The sequence below is a fragment of the Lithobates pipiens genome, unplaced genomic scaffold (genome assembly GCF_037356315.1).
Source record: "Lithobates pipiens isolate NorthernLeopardFrog02 unplaced genomic scaffold, aLitPip1_a1.2 Scaffold_8, whole genome shotgun sequence".
NCBI lineage: Eukaryota > Metazoa > Chordata > Amphibia > Anura > Ranidae > Lithobates > Lithobates pipiens.
Window position 1 is genome coordinate 124,920,065 of NW_027507903.1, and position 18,268 is coordinate 124,938,332.

Below are 18,268 nucleotides of genomic sequence, written 5' to 3' on the forward strand. Positions count from 1 at the left end.
GCAGCAGTCCTTCAGCGGTATAGGGACTGACGTACAGTCTGCTAATCACTAACACACAACCTGCTTGTTCCACAAAAGTTCTTATAAGGACTGGTAACTTGGTATAGGGTGCTACGGTACATAGGCTTGAGTGCGGTACAGTCTGCTGTTCTGTAAGGACCGCTATCGGTCCACAATAGATAGGGTTGACGTGCACCACTGCTGACCGCTGCCCTATACTGCAGCAGTCCTTCAGCGGTATAGGGACTGACGTACAGTCTGCTAAACACTAATACACAACCTGCTTGGTCCACAAAAGTTCTTATAAGGACTGGTAACTTGGTATAGGGTGCTACGGTACATAGGCTTGAGTGCGGTACAGTCTGCTGTTCTGTAAGGACCGCTATCGGTCCACAATAGATAGGGTTGACGTGCACCACTGCTGACCGCTCACCTATACTGCAGCAGTCCTTCAGCGGTATAGGGACTGACGTACAGTCTGCTAATCACTAACACACAACCTGCTTGTTCCACAAAAGTTCTTATAAGGACTGGTAACTTGGTATAGGGTGCTACGGTACATAGGCTTGAGTGCGGTACAGTCTGCTGTTCTGTAAGGACCGCTATCGGTCCACAATAGATAGGGTTGACGTGCACCACTGCTGACCGCTGCCCTATACTGCAGCAGTCCTTCAGCGGTATAGGGACTGACGTACAGTCTGCTAAACACTAATACACAACCTGCTTGGTCCACAAAAGTTCTTATAAGGACTGGTAACTTGGTATAGGGTGCTACGGTACATAGGCTTGAGTGCGGTACAGTCTGCTGTTCTGTAAGGACCGCTATCGGTCCACAATAGATAGGGTTGACGTGCACCACTGCTGACCGCTCACCTATACTGCAGCAGTCCTTCAGCGGTATAGGGACTGACGTACAGTCTGCTAATCACTAACACACAACCTGCTTGTTCCACAAAAGTTCTTATAAGGACTGGTAACTTGGTATAGGGTGCTACGGTACATAGGCTTGAGTGCGGTACAGTCTGCTGTTCTGTAAGGACCGCTATCGGTCCACAATAGATAGGGTTGACGTGCACCACTGCTGACCGCTGCCCTATACTGCAGCAGTCCTTCAGCGGTATAGGGACTGACGTACAGTCTGCTAAACACTAATACACAACCTGCTTGGTCCACAAAAGTTCTTATAAGGACTGGTAACTTGGTATAGGGTGCTACGGTACATAGGCTTGAGTGCGGTACAGTCTGCTGTTCTGTAAGGACCGCTATCGGTCCACAATAGATAGGGTTGACGTGCACCACTGCTGACCGCTCACCTATACTGCAGCAGTCCTTCAGCGGTATAGGGACTGACGTACAGTCTGCTAATCACTAACACACAACCTGCTTGTTCCACAAAAGTTCTTATAAGGACTGGTAACTTGGTATAGGGTGCTACGGTACATAGGCTTGAGTGCGGTACAGTCTGCTGTTCTGTAAGGACCGCTATCGGTCCACAATAGATAGGGTTGACGTGCACCACTGCTGACCGCTGCCCTATACTGCAGCAGTCCTTCAGCGGTATAGGGACTGACGTACAGTCTGCTAAACACTAATACACAACCTGCTTGGTCCACAAAAGTTCTTATAAGGACTGGTAACTTGGTATAGGGTGCTACGGTACATAGGCTTGAGTGCGGTACAGTCTGCTGTTCTGTAAGGACCGCTATCGGTCCACAATAGATAGGGTTGACGTGCACCACTGCTGACCGCTCACCTATACTGCAGCAGTCCTTCAGCGGTATAGGGACTGACGTACAGTCTGCTAATCACTAACACACAACCTGCTTGTTCCACAAAAGTTCTTATAAGGACTGGTAACTTGGTATAGGGTGCTACGGTACATAGGCTTGAGTGCGGTACAGTCTGCTGTTCTGTAAGGACCGCTATCGGTCCACAATAGATAGGGTTGACGTGCACCACTGCTGACCGCTCACCTATACTGCAGCAGTCCTTCAGCGGTATAGGGACTGACGTACAGTCTGCTAATCACTAACACACAACCTGCTTGTTCCACAAAAGTTCTTATAAGGACTGGTAACTTGGTATAGGGTGCTACGGTACATAGGCTTGAGTGCGGTACAGTCTGCTGTTCTGTAAGGACCGCTATCGGTCCACAATAGATAGGGTTGACGTGCACCACTGCTGACCGCTGCCCTATACTGCAGCAGTCCTTCAGCGGTATAGGGACTGACGTACAGTCTGCTAAACACTAATACACAACCTGCTTGGTCCACAAAAGTTCTTATAAGGACTGGTAACTTGGTATAGGGTGCTACGGTACATAGGCTTGAGTGCGGTACAGTCTGCTGTTCTGTAAGGACCGCTATCGGTCCACAATAGATAGGGTTGACGTGCACCACTGCTGACCGCTCACCTATACTGCAGCAGTCCTTCAGCGGTATAGGGACTGACGTACAGTCTGCTAATCACTAACACACAACCTGCTTGTTCCACAAAAGTTCTTATAAGGACTGGTAACTTGGTATAGGGTGCTACGGTACATAGGCTTGAGTGCGGTACAGTCTGCTGTTCTGTAAGGACCGCTATCGGTCCACAATAGATAGGGTTGACGTGCACCACTGCTGACCGCTGCCCTATACTGCAGCAGTCCTTCAGCGGTATAGGGACTGACGTACAGTCTGCTAAACACTAATACACAACCTGCTTGGTCCACAAAAGTTCTTATAAGGACTGGTAACTTGGTATAGGGTGCTACGGTACATAGGCTTGAGTGCGGTACAGTCTGCTGTTCTGTAAGGACCGCTATCGGTCCACAATAGATAGGGTTGACGTGCACCACTGCTGACCGCTGCCCTATACTGCAGCAGTCCTTCAGCGGTATAGGGACTGACGTACAGTCTGCTAAACACTAATACACAACCTGCTTGGTCCACAAAAGTTCTTATAAGGACTGGTAACTTGGTATAGGGTGCTACGGTACATAGGCTTGAGTGCGGTACAGTCTGCTGTTCTGTAAGGACCGCTATCGGTCCACAATAGATAGGGTTGACGTGCACCACTGCTGACCGCTCACCTATACTGCAGCAGTCCTTCAGCGGTATAGGGACTGACGTACAGTCTGCTAATCACTAACACACAACCTGCTTGTTCCACAAAAGTTCTTATAAGGACTGGTAACTTGGTATAGGGTGCTACGGTACATAGGCTTGAGTGCGGTACAGTCTGCTGTTCTGTAAGGACCGCTATCGGTCCACAATAGATAGGGTTGACGTGCACCACTGCTGACCGCTGCCCTATACTGCAGCAGTCCTTCAGCGGTATAGGGACTGACGTACAGTCTGCTAAACACTAATACACAACCTGCTTGGTCCACAAAAGTTCTTATAAGGACTGGTAACTTGGTATAGGGTGCTACGGTACATAGGCTTGAGTGCGGTACAGTCTGCTGTTCTGTAAGGACCGCTATCGGTCCACAATAGATAGGGTTGACGTGCACCACTGCTGACCGCTGCCCTATACTGCAGCAGTCCTTCAGCGGTATAGGGACTGACGTACAGTCTGCTAAACACTAATACACAACCTGCTTGGTCCACAAAAGTTCTTATAAGGACTGGTAACTTGGTATAGGGTGCTACGGTACATAGGCTTGAGTGCGGTACAGTCTGCTGTTCTGTAAGGACCGCTATCGGTCCACAATAGATAGGGTTGACGTGCACCACTGCTGACCGCTGCCCTATACTGCAGCAGTCCTTCATCGGTATAGGGACTAAGAGTTTTGTCACAGGGTCATTTAAAAAATGACAGGCAGAGGAAGAGGCAGGCCCTTCCGCAGGGGTGGTAGGGGTAGGGCAGGAGCAACAGGCTTGAGCCAAAGTGGGAAGTTGCAGAAGGTGCGTTCAATTACTTTAAAGGATGCACCAGACTTGGTTGAGTGGCTCGCTCAGCCTTACTCTTCTGCACCCTCCTCATCCTCTCGATCTGCACCCTCTTCTTCACTCTCTGCTATGTGCACCCCCAAAGACACTACCACCAACAACACGACCACCACCACCACCACCACATACCTTCCGCTTGAGTCACTGGAATTATTTTCCGATCCATATCAAGAGGACATTTCTGATGCGCAGCCACTCTTGGTATTGGATCAGGAAGAGGAGGTAGCAACAAGCGCTACTCAGCAGTCTGACGCCAGTACCCAGATCAGCCCAAGGAGGAGGTTGGTCCCCGGTGTTGCTGCCTACTCCGAGATCTCTACTTATAGCGGTGGGGAAGGTGACGTTGATGATGACGTGTCTAGTGATGTCACGTGGGTGCCCACAAGAGAGGAAGAGGAGGGGAGTTCAGAGGGAGATATGGACCAGCAGATAGGGAGGAGAAGCAGCAATGACTTACATTGCACAGCAGGGACAAAGCAGACTGCAAATGTATCAGGAGCGAGTCATCGACCATGTACGGTCACATCTGGCGCTCCCAGGACACCGGCACATGGCTCCGCAGTGTGGGCTTTTTTTAACGTGTCCGCTGCTGACAATAGCGTTGCCATCTGCAATCTTTGCAGTCAACGCGTTAGTCGCGGTAAGCCCAATACTCACCTAGGGACGACCGCCTTAAGAAGGCACATGAGCAGCCATCACCGAGCCCAGTGGGAGCAACGGAACACACAAAGCCACACTGCAGGCTCTCACCGTCCAGCCTCGTCTTCTACTTCTCCTTCTCCTCTCTCCTCACAATTGTCCTCCACTCCACCTTCCATCACGCCAAGCTCACATTTTTCTGCAAAAAGGCAGGCTTCCGTGGGCCTAATGTTTGAGCGTAAAAAAATGATGACGCCGGATAACCCTCTTGCCCAACGGTTGGCGGCTGGCTTGTCAGAACTCATAGCCCGCCAACTACTGCCATATAAACTGGTGGACTCGGAGGCCTTTCGCAAATTTGTGGCCATTGGAACACCACAATGGAAGGTCCCAGGAAGGAAGTATTTCTCAGAGAAGGGCATCCCAGAGCTATATGGCCATGTTCAGCGGCAAGTGAATGTATCTCTGGCACACAGTGTCGGTGCCAAGATACATCTGACCACAGACACGTGGTCTAGCAAACACGGGCAGGGAAGGTATATCAGTTTTACTGCCCACTGGGTGAACCTTCTGACGGCCGTCAAGCATGTAACCCGTGGCACCCGTGTAGATTTGGTTTTACCGCCACGGATTGCATGCAGGCCTGACTCTTCTTCTCCTCCTCCTACTCCATCCTCCTCCCTCTCCTCCTCAGCTGCCTCCTCCTTTTCCGCTGCTAGCGTCTCTTCCACTGCACCGCCCAAGCTCCCCAGAACCTATTCCACATGCCAGGTGAGACGTTGCCATGCCGTGCTGCGTCTGTTGTGCCTGGAAGCAAAGAGCCACACTGGCCCGGCACTCCTTTCAGCTTTGCGTTCACAGGCAGATGAGTGGCTAACACCGCTCAATTTGACAGTTGGTAAAGTGGTGTGTGACAACGGTGCCAATCTGCTTAGCGCATTGAAACAGGGCAAAATCACGCACGTGCCGTGCATGGCACACGTCTTAAACTTGGTCGTGCAGCGATTCCTTGTCAAATACCCTGGGGTCCAGGACATCTTGCGGCAGGCAAGGAAAATCTCGGCCCATTTCAGAAGATCTTACACGGCCATGGCTCGCCTTGCTGACATTCAGCGGCGACACCATCTGCCGGTCAGACGTCTTATTTGCGATTGCCCGACGCGATGGAACTCAACCTTCTATATGCTTGATAGGCTGCTCCAGCAGAAACGTGCAGTTAACGTCTACCTGTATGAACTCTGCGAAAGAAACGGTTCTGGGGAGCTGGGTTTTTTTTCACCGCGCCAGTGGCTGCTCATGCGCGACACATGCAGACTTCTGCGGCCATTTGAGGAGATCACCAAACTGGTCAGTCGCAGCCATGGCGCCATCAGTGACATGGTACCTTATGCCTTCTTTCTGGAGCGTGCATTGCGTCGTGTCATTGATCAGGCTGTGGAGGAGCAGGAGCGGGAAGATGAGGAAGTCGCAATGCTGGATGAATTCCCAGGGGGGGCTACTCTATCTGAGACAAGTCAACAACAGGAGTCTGATGAGGAGTCAGAGGAGGATGGTGCCGGGGCGGATGAGCAGGAGCAAGAAGAGCATGCTTTAAACCTTTCTGGGATCCCTGTTGTGCGAGGATGGGGAGAGGAGAATGAAGAGGACGACATTATCCTGGATGATGAGCAGGAGCCAGGCCACCACACCGCTTCCACTTTAGTGCAAATGGGGGCCTTCATGCTCCAGTGTTTTAATAGGGACCCCCGTATAAAAAGCATGAGGGTCAAGGACCAGTACTGGGTGGCAACGTACTTAGACCCCCGGTACAAACACAAAATGGCGGAAATGTTACCGCCGTCGCAGAGGGCTGTCAGAATGCAGCACTTCCAGGCCTTGCTTCGAGAAATGCTGCATTCTGCTTTTGCGTGCGCTGGCAGAGGAGCAATTCCCACTCCCAGAGAAGGATTTGCGGGTACCAATCCAACAGCGCCTGCAAGAAGAGGCCGGTTTGAAGATGTGTTGGTGACTTCGGATATGAGGTCATTCTTTCAGCCGACCCATCGACAGGTGTCATCCGGATCCAGCATCAGGGAACGCCTAGACCGTCAGGTGTCCGACTACATTGGGTTAACGGCCGATGTGGACGCTCTGAGGAGTGATGAACCCCTAGACTACTGGGTGGGCAGGCTTGACCTCTGGCCAGAGCTTGCCCAATTTGCAATCGAACTGTTGGCTTGCCCCTCATCCAGTGTCCTGTCCGAAAGGACGTTCAGCGCAGCAGGGGGGATTGTGACCGATAAGCGTACTCGCCTAGCTCACCACAGTGTTAACTACCTCACATTTCTAAAAATGAATGAGGCATGGATCTCGGAGGAATTCAACACATGTGACCAGTAGACCATGTATATGTCTATAAACTATTTTTTTAATCAAGCACACAGACCTTCTTAATTCATTTGGCTCACTTCCTTGACCCAAAAAAGCACACCGTACTATATGCCCCTACCCTCCTCTTTGAAGAGGTTGAGCGGTGTCATATTTCTACTGGGGCTGCTTATGATATCCCTGTGCTGTGCTGACTTCCTCCTGGGGGTTCTTATTATGAAGGGATCACACTATCCCTGTGCTGTGCTGACTTCCTCCTGGGGGTTCTTATTATGAGGGGATCACACCATCCCTGTGCTGTGCTGACTTCCTCCTGGGGCTGCTTACGGTGCTGCTGTCAGTGCTGTATGTCACGGTGCTGCTGTCAGCGCTGTATGTCACGGTGCTGCTGTCAGCGCTGTATGTCACGGTGCTGCTGTCAGCGCTGTATGTCACGGTGCTGCTGTCAGCGCTGTATGTCACGGTGCTGCTGTCAGCGCTGTATGTCACGGTGCTGCTGTCAGCGCTGTATGTCACGGTGCTGCTGTCAGCGCTGTATGTCACGGTGCTGCTGTCAGCGCTGTATGTCACGGTGCTGCTGTCAGCGCTGTATGTCACGGTGCTGCTGTCAGCGCTGTATGTCACGGTGCTGCTGTCAGTGCTCTGTATTACGGTGCTGCTGTCAGATGCCTCTATCACGGTGCATGTGTCATTCCGGTATGTCACGCTGCTGGTGATCATCTCCTGCACCCTCTTCTTTGCCTACCCTGGTCCCTGACCTTCCCTCTCCTCCATTGCCTTCATTAGCTCCATAGTCCTGAATTGTTAGAACAATTTCCCAAATAAAATAAAAATGCTTGTAGTTATCGATCCCAAATTCACCTCATACATGTATTATGTCATTGTCCAGATGGTGGGACTACGTTTTACCCCCTAATAATTACCACGTGGCCGCAAATTCGACATGAAGGTTTGCAAAGTTCGCCTCCCATTGAAGTCAATGGGGCCCGCGGCGAACGTTCGGTTTCGCGAACGTTTGGGTCCGTTCGCATTTCGCGTTCGCGAAACGTCCCGTCGGAAGTTCGTCCATCACTAATCTGCACAATCAGCAAACTTTCTATAGGAGGACATCCTATGAATCCATTTATTGAAGTAGGTCCTGGATTACTGCATGACTCTCAAACACAGATTACAGTATACGGACTCCGTACAGGATATATGCATTAGGTCACCATTGCATTGTTACTACTGTAATTATATCCACTGATTTATGTTCCCACTAATAAGAGAGCAGAGAGAGCACACTGTTAGTATAATGTAGAGATTTACAAGGCAGTTGGGGAAATGTGCACTTTATAAAAACAGTGACGTGCTTTCAAATGTAATTATGAGTTCTATTTGATTCTGTGTGCATTACAGTTATTATTGAATTAAGGCACATAATGTTCTCTAGCTCTGGCTACATGCAGCTGTGTAACTCTAAATCACAATATTGTTGTACTACTGGTTTCTGTGTAATGATGTGATACCATACCCAAATGTAAGAGACCTTTGAGGGGAGTAGACATTTTTATTTATTTTTTTGGAACATTCGTAATGGCAAGTTAAAATGATGATTTTGAATTTTTGGAAAACCCTTTCTGGGAAATGTGTGAAAATTAGAAATTTAAAGAACACAGAGGAAGATGGGAAGTAGGGGGAATTGGCACTGCATTTAGGGTTATCGGGGTATGCCAGGCACACTTGTCACCCCCCCCCACTGCACACACCTATGATGCAGACGCTGGTAGGTCAGTAATTTTTCGACAGTCTTCTTGAACAAAAGTGAATTGAACAAATGATTTTGTCAAATGGAGTGGTTCTATCAGGGCTATACACTGCTTGAATTGTGGCTGAAATGTGAGCTGTGTATGGCCAGCTTTATTATAGACAGCTTATAGTGACAGCTCTGCAACTGTGTGCGGTTTATGTAGCATTATACTTGTGACTGGAATCAGTTTAAAGCCTCATTCACAAAAGATCTAAGCAGCAGTGCCCTCTAGTCTCTCCTGTATTGATTTGTATTGTAAGTGTACTGTCTGCCCTCATGTTGTAAAGCGCTGCGCAAACTGTTGGCGCTATATAAATCCTATAGTAATAATAATAGCCTTAATAAAACCAAGGACAGTATGTAAAAATCCCTTTTTTTACATCTGTCTCTGAAATGTCCCTTACCGACATCCTTTTGATCTAAAAATCCAGAGATTATAGCTGCCCCACATCTCCAGTACCTTCTCAGCCAATAGAAACATGTCTGTGTGTACTGTGTGTACGTGTATGTGTATACTGTGTGTGTGTGTGTGTGTACACTGTGTGGCCCCATTATCTCCTATTGCCCAGGGCCCCATGAGTTGTCAGTCCGCCCTTGGCTGCACGGACACATCTGCTGGTTCCAGTTTGACAGCTGTGAGGATGTGGGTGCGTGTCCCTGAAGCACACGGTTTGCATTTGAGGACAGGCTCCTGCCCAAACTGGGAGCAGCAGCTGTTTTTGTGCAGCCGCTGTGTACCAACAGCCGTGAATGGGACTGCGTGCATACAATTGTATGGGACACCTATGCATACCTCCCAACTTTATGAAAAGGGAATGAGGGACACCTATCAGCAAAAGTATGCAGGCATAGGACACACTCCTTGCAACGCCCCCTTAAAGGAAAATTGTACAAAAAACAAGATTTGTTAAACCCACAAATGCTTTTTTTTTACCACTACTATTCCTTTATATTGGCTTTTGGAATTGACAAATGCAGCAATTTACAAATCAAATGAAAGGTTTAGCGCTGGAAAACACTTTTTGATAGATAAAAAGTGCATTTTATATACAACTATATGGATCATATCAAAATGAGGAACAAATGAGGAGGAATGAGGGACAGAGGGACATTGCTCCAAATCAGGGACAGTCCCTTGAAATCAGGGACAGTTGGGAGCTATGACTAAAAGACGAGGTGTGATGACTCCATTAATCAGCTTCAACCCATGAATGTTACGTCCTCAGTATAATGAGGACAGCTATACACTAATGGTGTAATCCAGTGGTCATCAACCCTGTCCTCAGGCCCACTAACAGGCCAGGTTTTATATATTGCCTTGGGGAGATGCAGACTAGAATACTGCAATCACTGAGCAGCAAATGATATCACCTGTCATGTATTTCAGTTGTCTTGCAAACCTGGCCTGTTAGTGGGCCCTGAGGACAGGGTTGATGACCACTGGTGTAATGAACCTGGGAACGAGTAGGGTCCTCTTTGCCTCTATGATTATTGGTAATTACGGCTATGCTTTTTTACAGCTGACTATTGTGCATTTAATACAAATCAACTTTTAGTGTACATTTCTAAATTTCTTTACACTATTAAAGACCATTTACTAAAGACACGTAGGCAGTTCACTTAGTAAAGTGATCTTTCACTGTGCTAGTAAATATTCACATAGCTAGTGAATGAGGTAAATTCATCCAATTTTGTGCAAGCAAAAAACCCTGTGGCCCTATTCACTTGAATATGCAAGTAGTATTGCTGCTGCACACAACAGGAGGATAGTTTTTGCCTGCAACATGTGAACCCCACCCCCTTGCTACCATAGCAGCTTAAGGGGGAGTAGTTTGGGAGACTTTAAAAATGTGCCTCAACTGCCTATTTTTACTGACCCCCCCTCCCCCCAATCGAAAGTATAAACCAAGCCTTAGTAGTACATCTATCCCACTGTTCTGGTAATTCATATAAAGTACTGATTAACAAATATACAAGATGCAGCTGGTAATAACTGATTCGTTTGTGTGTATCTGCTTTTTTGTAGAATGAACGGGAACAAATTATGACAACTAATGTGTGGCTCAATCAGGCAAGTACAAATTATTTTCACATCACTAAGTATTTATATTTAGTTTTTTTAAGAATTCATTCATCGGTTAACTAGATTTTTAAAACTTGCTTATACATTGTTTCTTACAAATTGTGGCTATTTAAAGACATGGGGAAATTTTTCCTTTATTGCAAATAAATACATCTAAATTAAAAGCATTATGACAGGTAAACTTCAAATGTGTCTGTGCATGAAACATAAAATTTTTGCCCTGTACACATGGTCGGACTTTCCGATGTGCGATCGGATCGTGTTGTTGGAAATTCCTATCGTGTGTGGGCTCCATCTGACTTTTTCTGTCGGAATTTCTGACACACAAATTTTGAGAGCCGAATCTAAAAATTTTCCGACAACAAAATCCGATCGTTTAAATTCTGATCCTGTGTAGACAATTCCGACGGACAAAGTGCCACGCATGCTCAGAATAAATTCCAAAACGAAAGCTATTGGCTACTGCCCTCTTTTTAGTCCCATCGTACGTCACCGCGTTCTGAACGATCGGATTTTCCAACAAAAAAAATCAGACGGATGTCCGACCGTGTGTATGGGGCATTACAGTTTTTTTGTTCTGAACATAGGAAATAGATATGTACAACATTCCTTTTTAACACGTTTCAAATGTAAAAAGATGAACTGATTGTGTCCAGAAAGTCCAGAAGGAACATGGTATGTTTGCGCTATTAATCGGGGCGCTAAGAAACAAAATGAAAAATTCAATGAAATGATTACATTTTTTTTAAGAGTAATGAATAGATTATTTTTCACACTGTTTAATACTCTGTAATCTCCATTTGAAAATAAAAAAAAGTTCTGTATCACATCTATAGGAGTGGGTGGACTACCGGCTGACCTGGAACCCAGCAGAATATGATGGCATAAGGAAACTTCGTATCCCCTCACGAAAGATTTGGCTACCCGACCTCGTACTCTATAATAAGTAGTTAATTTATCTTCTTTACATGTTTTATAAAATGTGTCCAGTATATATGACGATAAAGACCATAAAGACGGTGTTTCTCCAAATGTTGGGACACGTTTCACTTAGAAATCAATAACAATCTGTAACGCTGCCTCCAGAGCTCATGTTCTCCCGGTCTCCTATTTGGGTTTGCGCTGTTCAGCCCCTTCAATGGTCAAAATGATGGCAATCCCACGTCAGTTCATCAGGACACAGAGCGGTGCCATAAGTGTACTCTGAAATGTGCATGCATAGTGTACATTACCACTGATAGGCTGGGACCGAAGTGATCAATAGTCACCAATATCTTGTCTGTCAGCATTTTTTAAAAATGTGTTTAATTCCGCTCTAAGGCTCATATACTAAAGGAGTTGAACCTTCACTTCAATTATCCAGTCATGTGAAGATGTACATTATTTTATTTTTTATTTTATAGACCCGACCAAAATAGAAAAAATATTTACAAAACTTCTAAACTATGCCTATAAAGTTGGTACCTGAAACACTTTCCAAAATAATCAGTGTAACCTGTATTGCCATGTAAAGAATCCATGATAATGATCCATGATAATGGATAGTTAAGTGTAAAGCTTTAGGTGGATGCTTTATGGCAGAGGTGCTCAACCTGTGGCTCTCCAGCTGTTGCGGAACTACAAGTCCCATGATGCATAGCAAGACTCCGACAGCCACAAGCATGACACCCAGAGGCAGAGGCATGATGGAACTTGTAGTTTTGCAACAGCTGGAGAGCCACAGGTTGAGCACCCCTGCTTTATGGGGTTCCTTTACCTACAGATAATGTTAAAAAAAAAATTAAAGGGAAATTGGAGTATAGTTTCAGTGAACACATACCATTGTATCTTTAATCATTATTGCAGTGGTAATCAATTTTTACATATACGCTGTGCCCTTGGGTGCCATTTTGTAAACTTAGCATTAAGTAGCTAAAGTAGTATTAATAGAAATGAAGGTTTTAAAGCTACTCTCCAGGTAGCCCCAAACCCCTTCTAATTTCTGTAATACAAAAAATCTCTCCAATTGTTTGGGGCATCCAAGAAAAAATCTGAAAACATGACTTCACCCCAGTCCTCAGCAGTCCAATCCCTGTACCTTATGCAGAATATCAGTCGGCCCCTGATGTTTTTCTTGGAGAGAAGTGGCATCTTTGCTGGTGGTGCCCCCCGATCCTGCAGCTGAATCAACTGTAGGAGATGGTCCTAGTGCTTGCTGGACTTTCTTGGGTGTCCTGAAGTCTTCTTTATAACAATTGAACCTCTCTCCTTGAAGTTCTTGATGATCCGATTTAGGTGCAATCTTAGTAGCAGCAATATCTTTGCCTATATCCTTGCCTTTGTGCAAAGCAATGATGACTGCATGTATTTCCTTCCAAGTAGCCAAAGTTAACAGAGGAAGAACAATGATTTTGAGCACCACACTCTTTTTAAAGCTTCCAGTCTGTTATTCTGACTCAATCAGCATTACAGAGTGATTTCCAGCCTTGTCCTCCTCAACACTGACACCTGTGTTAACGAGAGAATCACTGACATAATGTGTCAGCTGGTCCCTTTGTGGCAAGGCTGAAATGCAGCGGAAATTTATTTTTTGGGGGATTAAAGCAGAGTTCCGGTCACATAACTTTTCTGGCCATCCCATCATAATGCACTATTAACCAAAATAAAGGTTATATTTGTTTGCTAGTCACTCTGAATTTTATATATTTTTTATACTTAGAATTAAGAAAATCCTCTTCTGGCCGTTGCAATGATGATTGTGGGCATGTGAAGCCCAATTGCAACCTCTTCCGGGATTTGCGATGGAGAGGTGCATGCTGTTTATTAACATTATGAAAGGACTGTCAATATGTAAAAATATTTTTAGGGTGGAACTCCGCTTTAAATTAATGTTCATGGCAAAAAGGAACTTTTCAATAATTGCAATTGTCAAAATTAATATTTGCATCATTCTCAAAAAAATGGATGGGAGATGGGTGGGATGCTAGAGTGGGAGGCTTTGTAAATTATGCATGGAGATCAGCTTTACCTTATTTTAAAATGTTTTAAAAGTAAATACCAATTAAAAAGGAAAAAATATCCCATCAAAATTTAAAATGTCTATATTGTGTATTTACTTGCAGGTTGTAAGCCTATAGAGAAAAGATTTCTAAGCATAATCTTATTCTGGTTACAAAGTAGGCTTTTCAGACAATAAGATAGAAGGGAAGGGAGGACATGGACAGGATACAACAAATCTAATAAAATTATTTTATGGGAAGGAGAAATGTCATAACCGTGGAACAAGAATATAATAGAATTTGAGTGGGTGCGAGAAAAAGATGATGACTTTCATCACATTTTACAAATGCAACTTTTCTAAACTGTAGCCTCTTAACTGGACAGTGAGAAGCCAAAGGGAAGCCGAGCTATAAGAATATCTGTACTACATGTAGCAGCTTGTATTTTTCAATATCAGATTAAAGCAATATTAAACCCAAGAACAAAAGACTAATATATTGTAGCTTACCTATCCTTAAATGTGGTGGCTGCATTTGATTTTTTTTTAGGCTTTTTCACCTTCAATTTCACCTGACATTTCAGCCAGTAACACACTTCCTATCTTAGGGTGTCTTCACTCTGGATGGAGGTGAATAGGAGGCACCTTTGGCATCAGCATTGTCAATCCAGGGAGAGGGTAGTATATGATATACTACCAGATTTAGATGGACTTGACTAACAAATTAAAGCCAAACTTTAGCTAACCCCTTTTAAACACTAACAGTTTGTTTCCTTTTGGGATTAAGGTTTTACCTAAATGAATAAAAGTGGATTATTGTAAGCACCCCTGTGAGTGTTAAATGGCTTCTCTCAACCTTCTTACTTATTTAAAATATTAACACACTAGAGATATAAACTATATTACCAAAAGTAAATGGACGCCTGACTTTACACGCACATGAACTTTAATGGCATCCCAGTCTTAGTCCATAGGGTTCAATATTGAGTTGGCCCAGCCTTTGCAGCTATAACAACTTCAACTCTTCTGGGAAGGCTGTCCACAATGTTTAGGAGTGTGTCTATGGGAATGTTTGACCATTCTTCCAAAAGCGCATTTATGAGGTCAGGCACTGATGTGGATGAGAAAGCCTGGCTCGCAGTCTCCGCTCTAATTCATCCCAAAGGTGTTCTATCTGGTTGAAGTCAAGACTCTGTGCAGGCCTGTCTTTCTGGACCTTTTTTGTGCACTGGTGTGCAGTCATGTTGGAACAGGAAGGGGTCATTACCAAACGGTTCCCACAAAGTTGGGAGCATGAAATTGACCAAAACATCTTGGTATGGTGGGCCAATCCCAACCCCTAAAAAACAACCCCACACCGTAATCCCCCCGCCACCAATTGATTTGGAACAGTGCACAAAGCAGGGTCCATAAAGACATAGATGATCGAGTTTGGGGTGGAGGACACCTAGAACACCTTTGGGAGGAATTAGAGCGGAGACTGTGAGCCAGGCCTTCTTGTCCACATCATGCCTGACTTCACAAATGCGTTTCTGGAAGAATGGTCAAACATTCCCATAGACACACTCTTAAACCTTGTGGACAGCCTTCCCAGAAGAGTTGAAGCTGTTATAGCTGCAAAGGGTGGGCCAACTCAATATTGAACCCTACGGACTAAGACAGGGATGGCATTAAAAGTTAATTTGTGCGTGTAAAGGCAAGCGTCCCAATACTTTTGGTAATATAGTGTATATCCTTCAATTAAGTAGCAGCTAAAAAATCTATGCAGTCCCAGTAGAGGAAAGCATAACTTATAAGTTCAGCACTAGCAATCAATGTTCTTGGCACCACAGTCCACAAAATGTAGTTCTAGAGATCTTCAAATTCTTGTCCAATAAAAAGAATGTATTCTACACCGTCCTCTCTATTCTTGGGTCTAATAGGACTCCAATCAACAAGATAATCAATCTCAGAAAAAAAAAGAGGTTATATAATGCAGTATGTCTGACTCAACAAATACTGTACATAAACTATATTCTTATATGGTGCTCACATCAAAACAAAGTGTCACACTGTCTTCATTAAGGATGAGCCGAACACCCCCAGATTCAGTTCGCTCCAGAACCTGCGAACAGACCTAAACATCGTGTGAACTTTAGGACCCTATTAAAGTCTATGGGACTCGAACGTTCAAAATCAAAAGTGCTCATTTTAAAGGCTAATATGCAAGTTATTGTCATAAAAAGTGTTTGGGGACCTGGGTCCTGCCCCAGGGGACATGTATCAATGCAAAAAAAAGTTTTAAATAATGCTTAAAGTGAAACAATAAAAGTGTAATATTCCTTTAAATTTCATACCTGGGGGGTGTCTATAGTATGCCTGTGTAGGGGCGCATGTTTCCCGTGCTGTCCCTGCACAAAGTGTCATTTATGCAGGAAAAAAAGTTATTTAAAATCACTCGCCGCTATAATGAATTGTCATCTCCCTGTAATACAGAGAACAGTCATTGAAAAAAAAAAGCATGGGGTTCCCCCAAATTCAATTACCAGGCCCTTCAGGTCTGGTATGGATATTAAGGGGAACCCCGCGTCAAATAAAAATTCCCGCCCCCCCTGTTTGAAATGGTAAGGAGGTACAAAAGTTTCACAAAGAAAGTGTAAAAAAATGTTAAAAAAGACAGACACCGTTGGGAAAAGTCCTTTATTAAAAATCAAATTTTTTAAAAAGATTCCAGCGGTGGTAATCCACTCTTGCTCCAGCGACGGATGATCATCTCTCCGGAGTCCAGCGATAGCTGATCTGATCCAGCGATGGGTGATCTCTCCCTCCAGAGCAGCACATCCATCCTGTCTCCACCGGAGACACTGCGGGAATCCCGACAGCCTGACACTTCTTACCCCACCCCCCTCTGACGCAAGGGGAAAGCCGGGCTTCCCCAGTAATGTACGGGTGACCCGCCCCCCTCGGATGTAACGCAGGTTTCTGTTACAGCCTGGTAATTGAATTTGGGGAAACCCCACGCTTTTTTTTTTTTATCAATGACTTTCAATGACTGTTCTCTGTATTACGGGGAGCCAACAATTCATTATAGCCGCGAGTGCTTTTAAATTACTTTTTTTCCTGCAGAAATGACACTTTGTGCAGAGACAGTTCTAAGCACGGGAAACATGCGCCCCTTTACAGGCATACTATACACACCCCCCAGGTACAAAATGTAAAGGAATATTACAGGAATCACTGCTCCCGAAAAAGCATCAGTTTTTAAAACTTTTTTTTGCATTGATACATGTCCCCTGGGGCAGGACCCAGGTCCCCAAACACTTTTTATGACAATAACTTGCATATAAGCCTTTAAAATTAGCACTTTAGATTTCTCCCATAGACTTGTACAGGGTGTTCTGCGGCTTTTCGAATTTGCCGTGAACACCCCAAATTGTCCGCTGTTCGGTGAACAGGCGAACAGGCAATGTTCCAGCCGAACATGAGTTCGACTCGAACTCGAAGCTCATCCCTAGTCTTCATATTCCACACATGTGCTCTTAAGTATGCACCTTCCAAATGTCAAAAATCAGCCTTTCATATAACTCCAGTAAATTCTCTTCTTATAGTGCCTTGAGAAAGTATTCATACCCTTTGAAATTTTCTGCATTCTGAAATTTTCTGCATTTTGCCATGTTACAACCAAAAACGTTAATGTATTTTATTGGGATTTTATGTGATAGACCAACACAAAGTGGCACATAATTGTGAAGTGGATGACAAATGATAAATGGTTTTCAATTTTTTTCTCAAATAATTATCTGAAAAGTGTGATGTGCATTTGTATTCAGCCCCCCTGAGTCAATACTTTGTAGAACCATCTTTCACTACAATTACAGCTACAAATGTTTTTGTCTCTACCAGCTTTGCACATCTAGATAGTGACATTTTTCCTTGCAAAATAACTTAAGCTCTGTCAGGCTGGACAGAGAGCGTCTGTGAACAGCAATTTTTAAGTTTTGCCACATATTCTCAATGGGATTTAGGTCTGGACTTTGACTGGGCTATTTGATTTTAGATGCTTTGATCTAAACCATTCAATTGTAACTCTGGCTGTATGTTTAGGTTCATTGTCCTGCTGGAAGGTGAACCTCCGGCCAGGGCCGACCCTGGGGTCAGAAATATTTCTGGCGCCCCCACATGGGCGTGGTCATCTTACTAACCCCTCCCCTTTACAAATGTTTCTATAGCAAAGAATCAATGGCACAACACCTAAGAATAATGCTCAACAGCTTATCACTGGTAATTCTAAACTTTTGAGTTTACAGTTGTTTCAGTAAGCCTAAACTGCAAGCATGCCAACCATATCCTGAATTTTACCAGCATGAACTAATCAAAGCTCTACTATTTAGCAATGTAGGAATTTGGAAACAAGAAATAAAGAAATTGAATGCAGTAAAAGTCTGCAGCTTCCATTGGCTCCTTCAACATTTCTAACACTGCTCAAGGAAAATGTCACT

At 44.8% G+C, this 18,268-nt stretch overlaps 1 protein-coding gene across 1 annotated transcript in view; it reads left to right on the forward strand.

Moving 5' to 3' along the window:
* CHRNB4 (cholinergic receptor nicotinic beta 4 subunit) overlaps positions 1–18,268 on the forward strand; it is a 98,595-nt gene that overhangs the window by 48,774 nt on the left and 31,553 nt on the right. The window contains exons 3-4 of the mRNA XM_077473751.1: positions 10,757–10,801; positions 11,650–11,759. Coding sequence (XP_077329877.1) covers positions 10,757–10,801; positions 11,650–11,759 — 155 coding nt within the window. The remainder of the gene's footprint in view (positions 1–10,756; positions 10,802–11,649; positions 11,760–18,268) is intronic.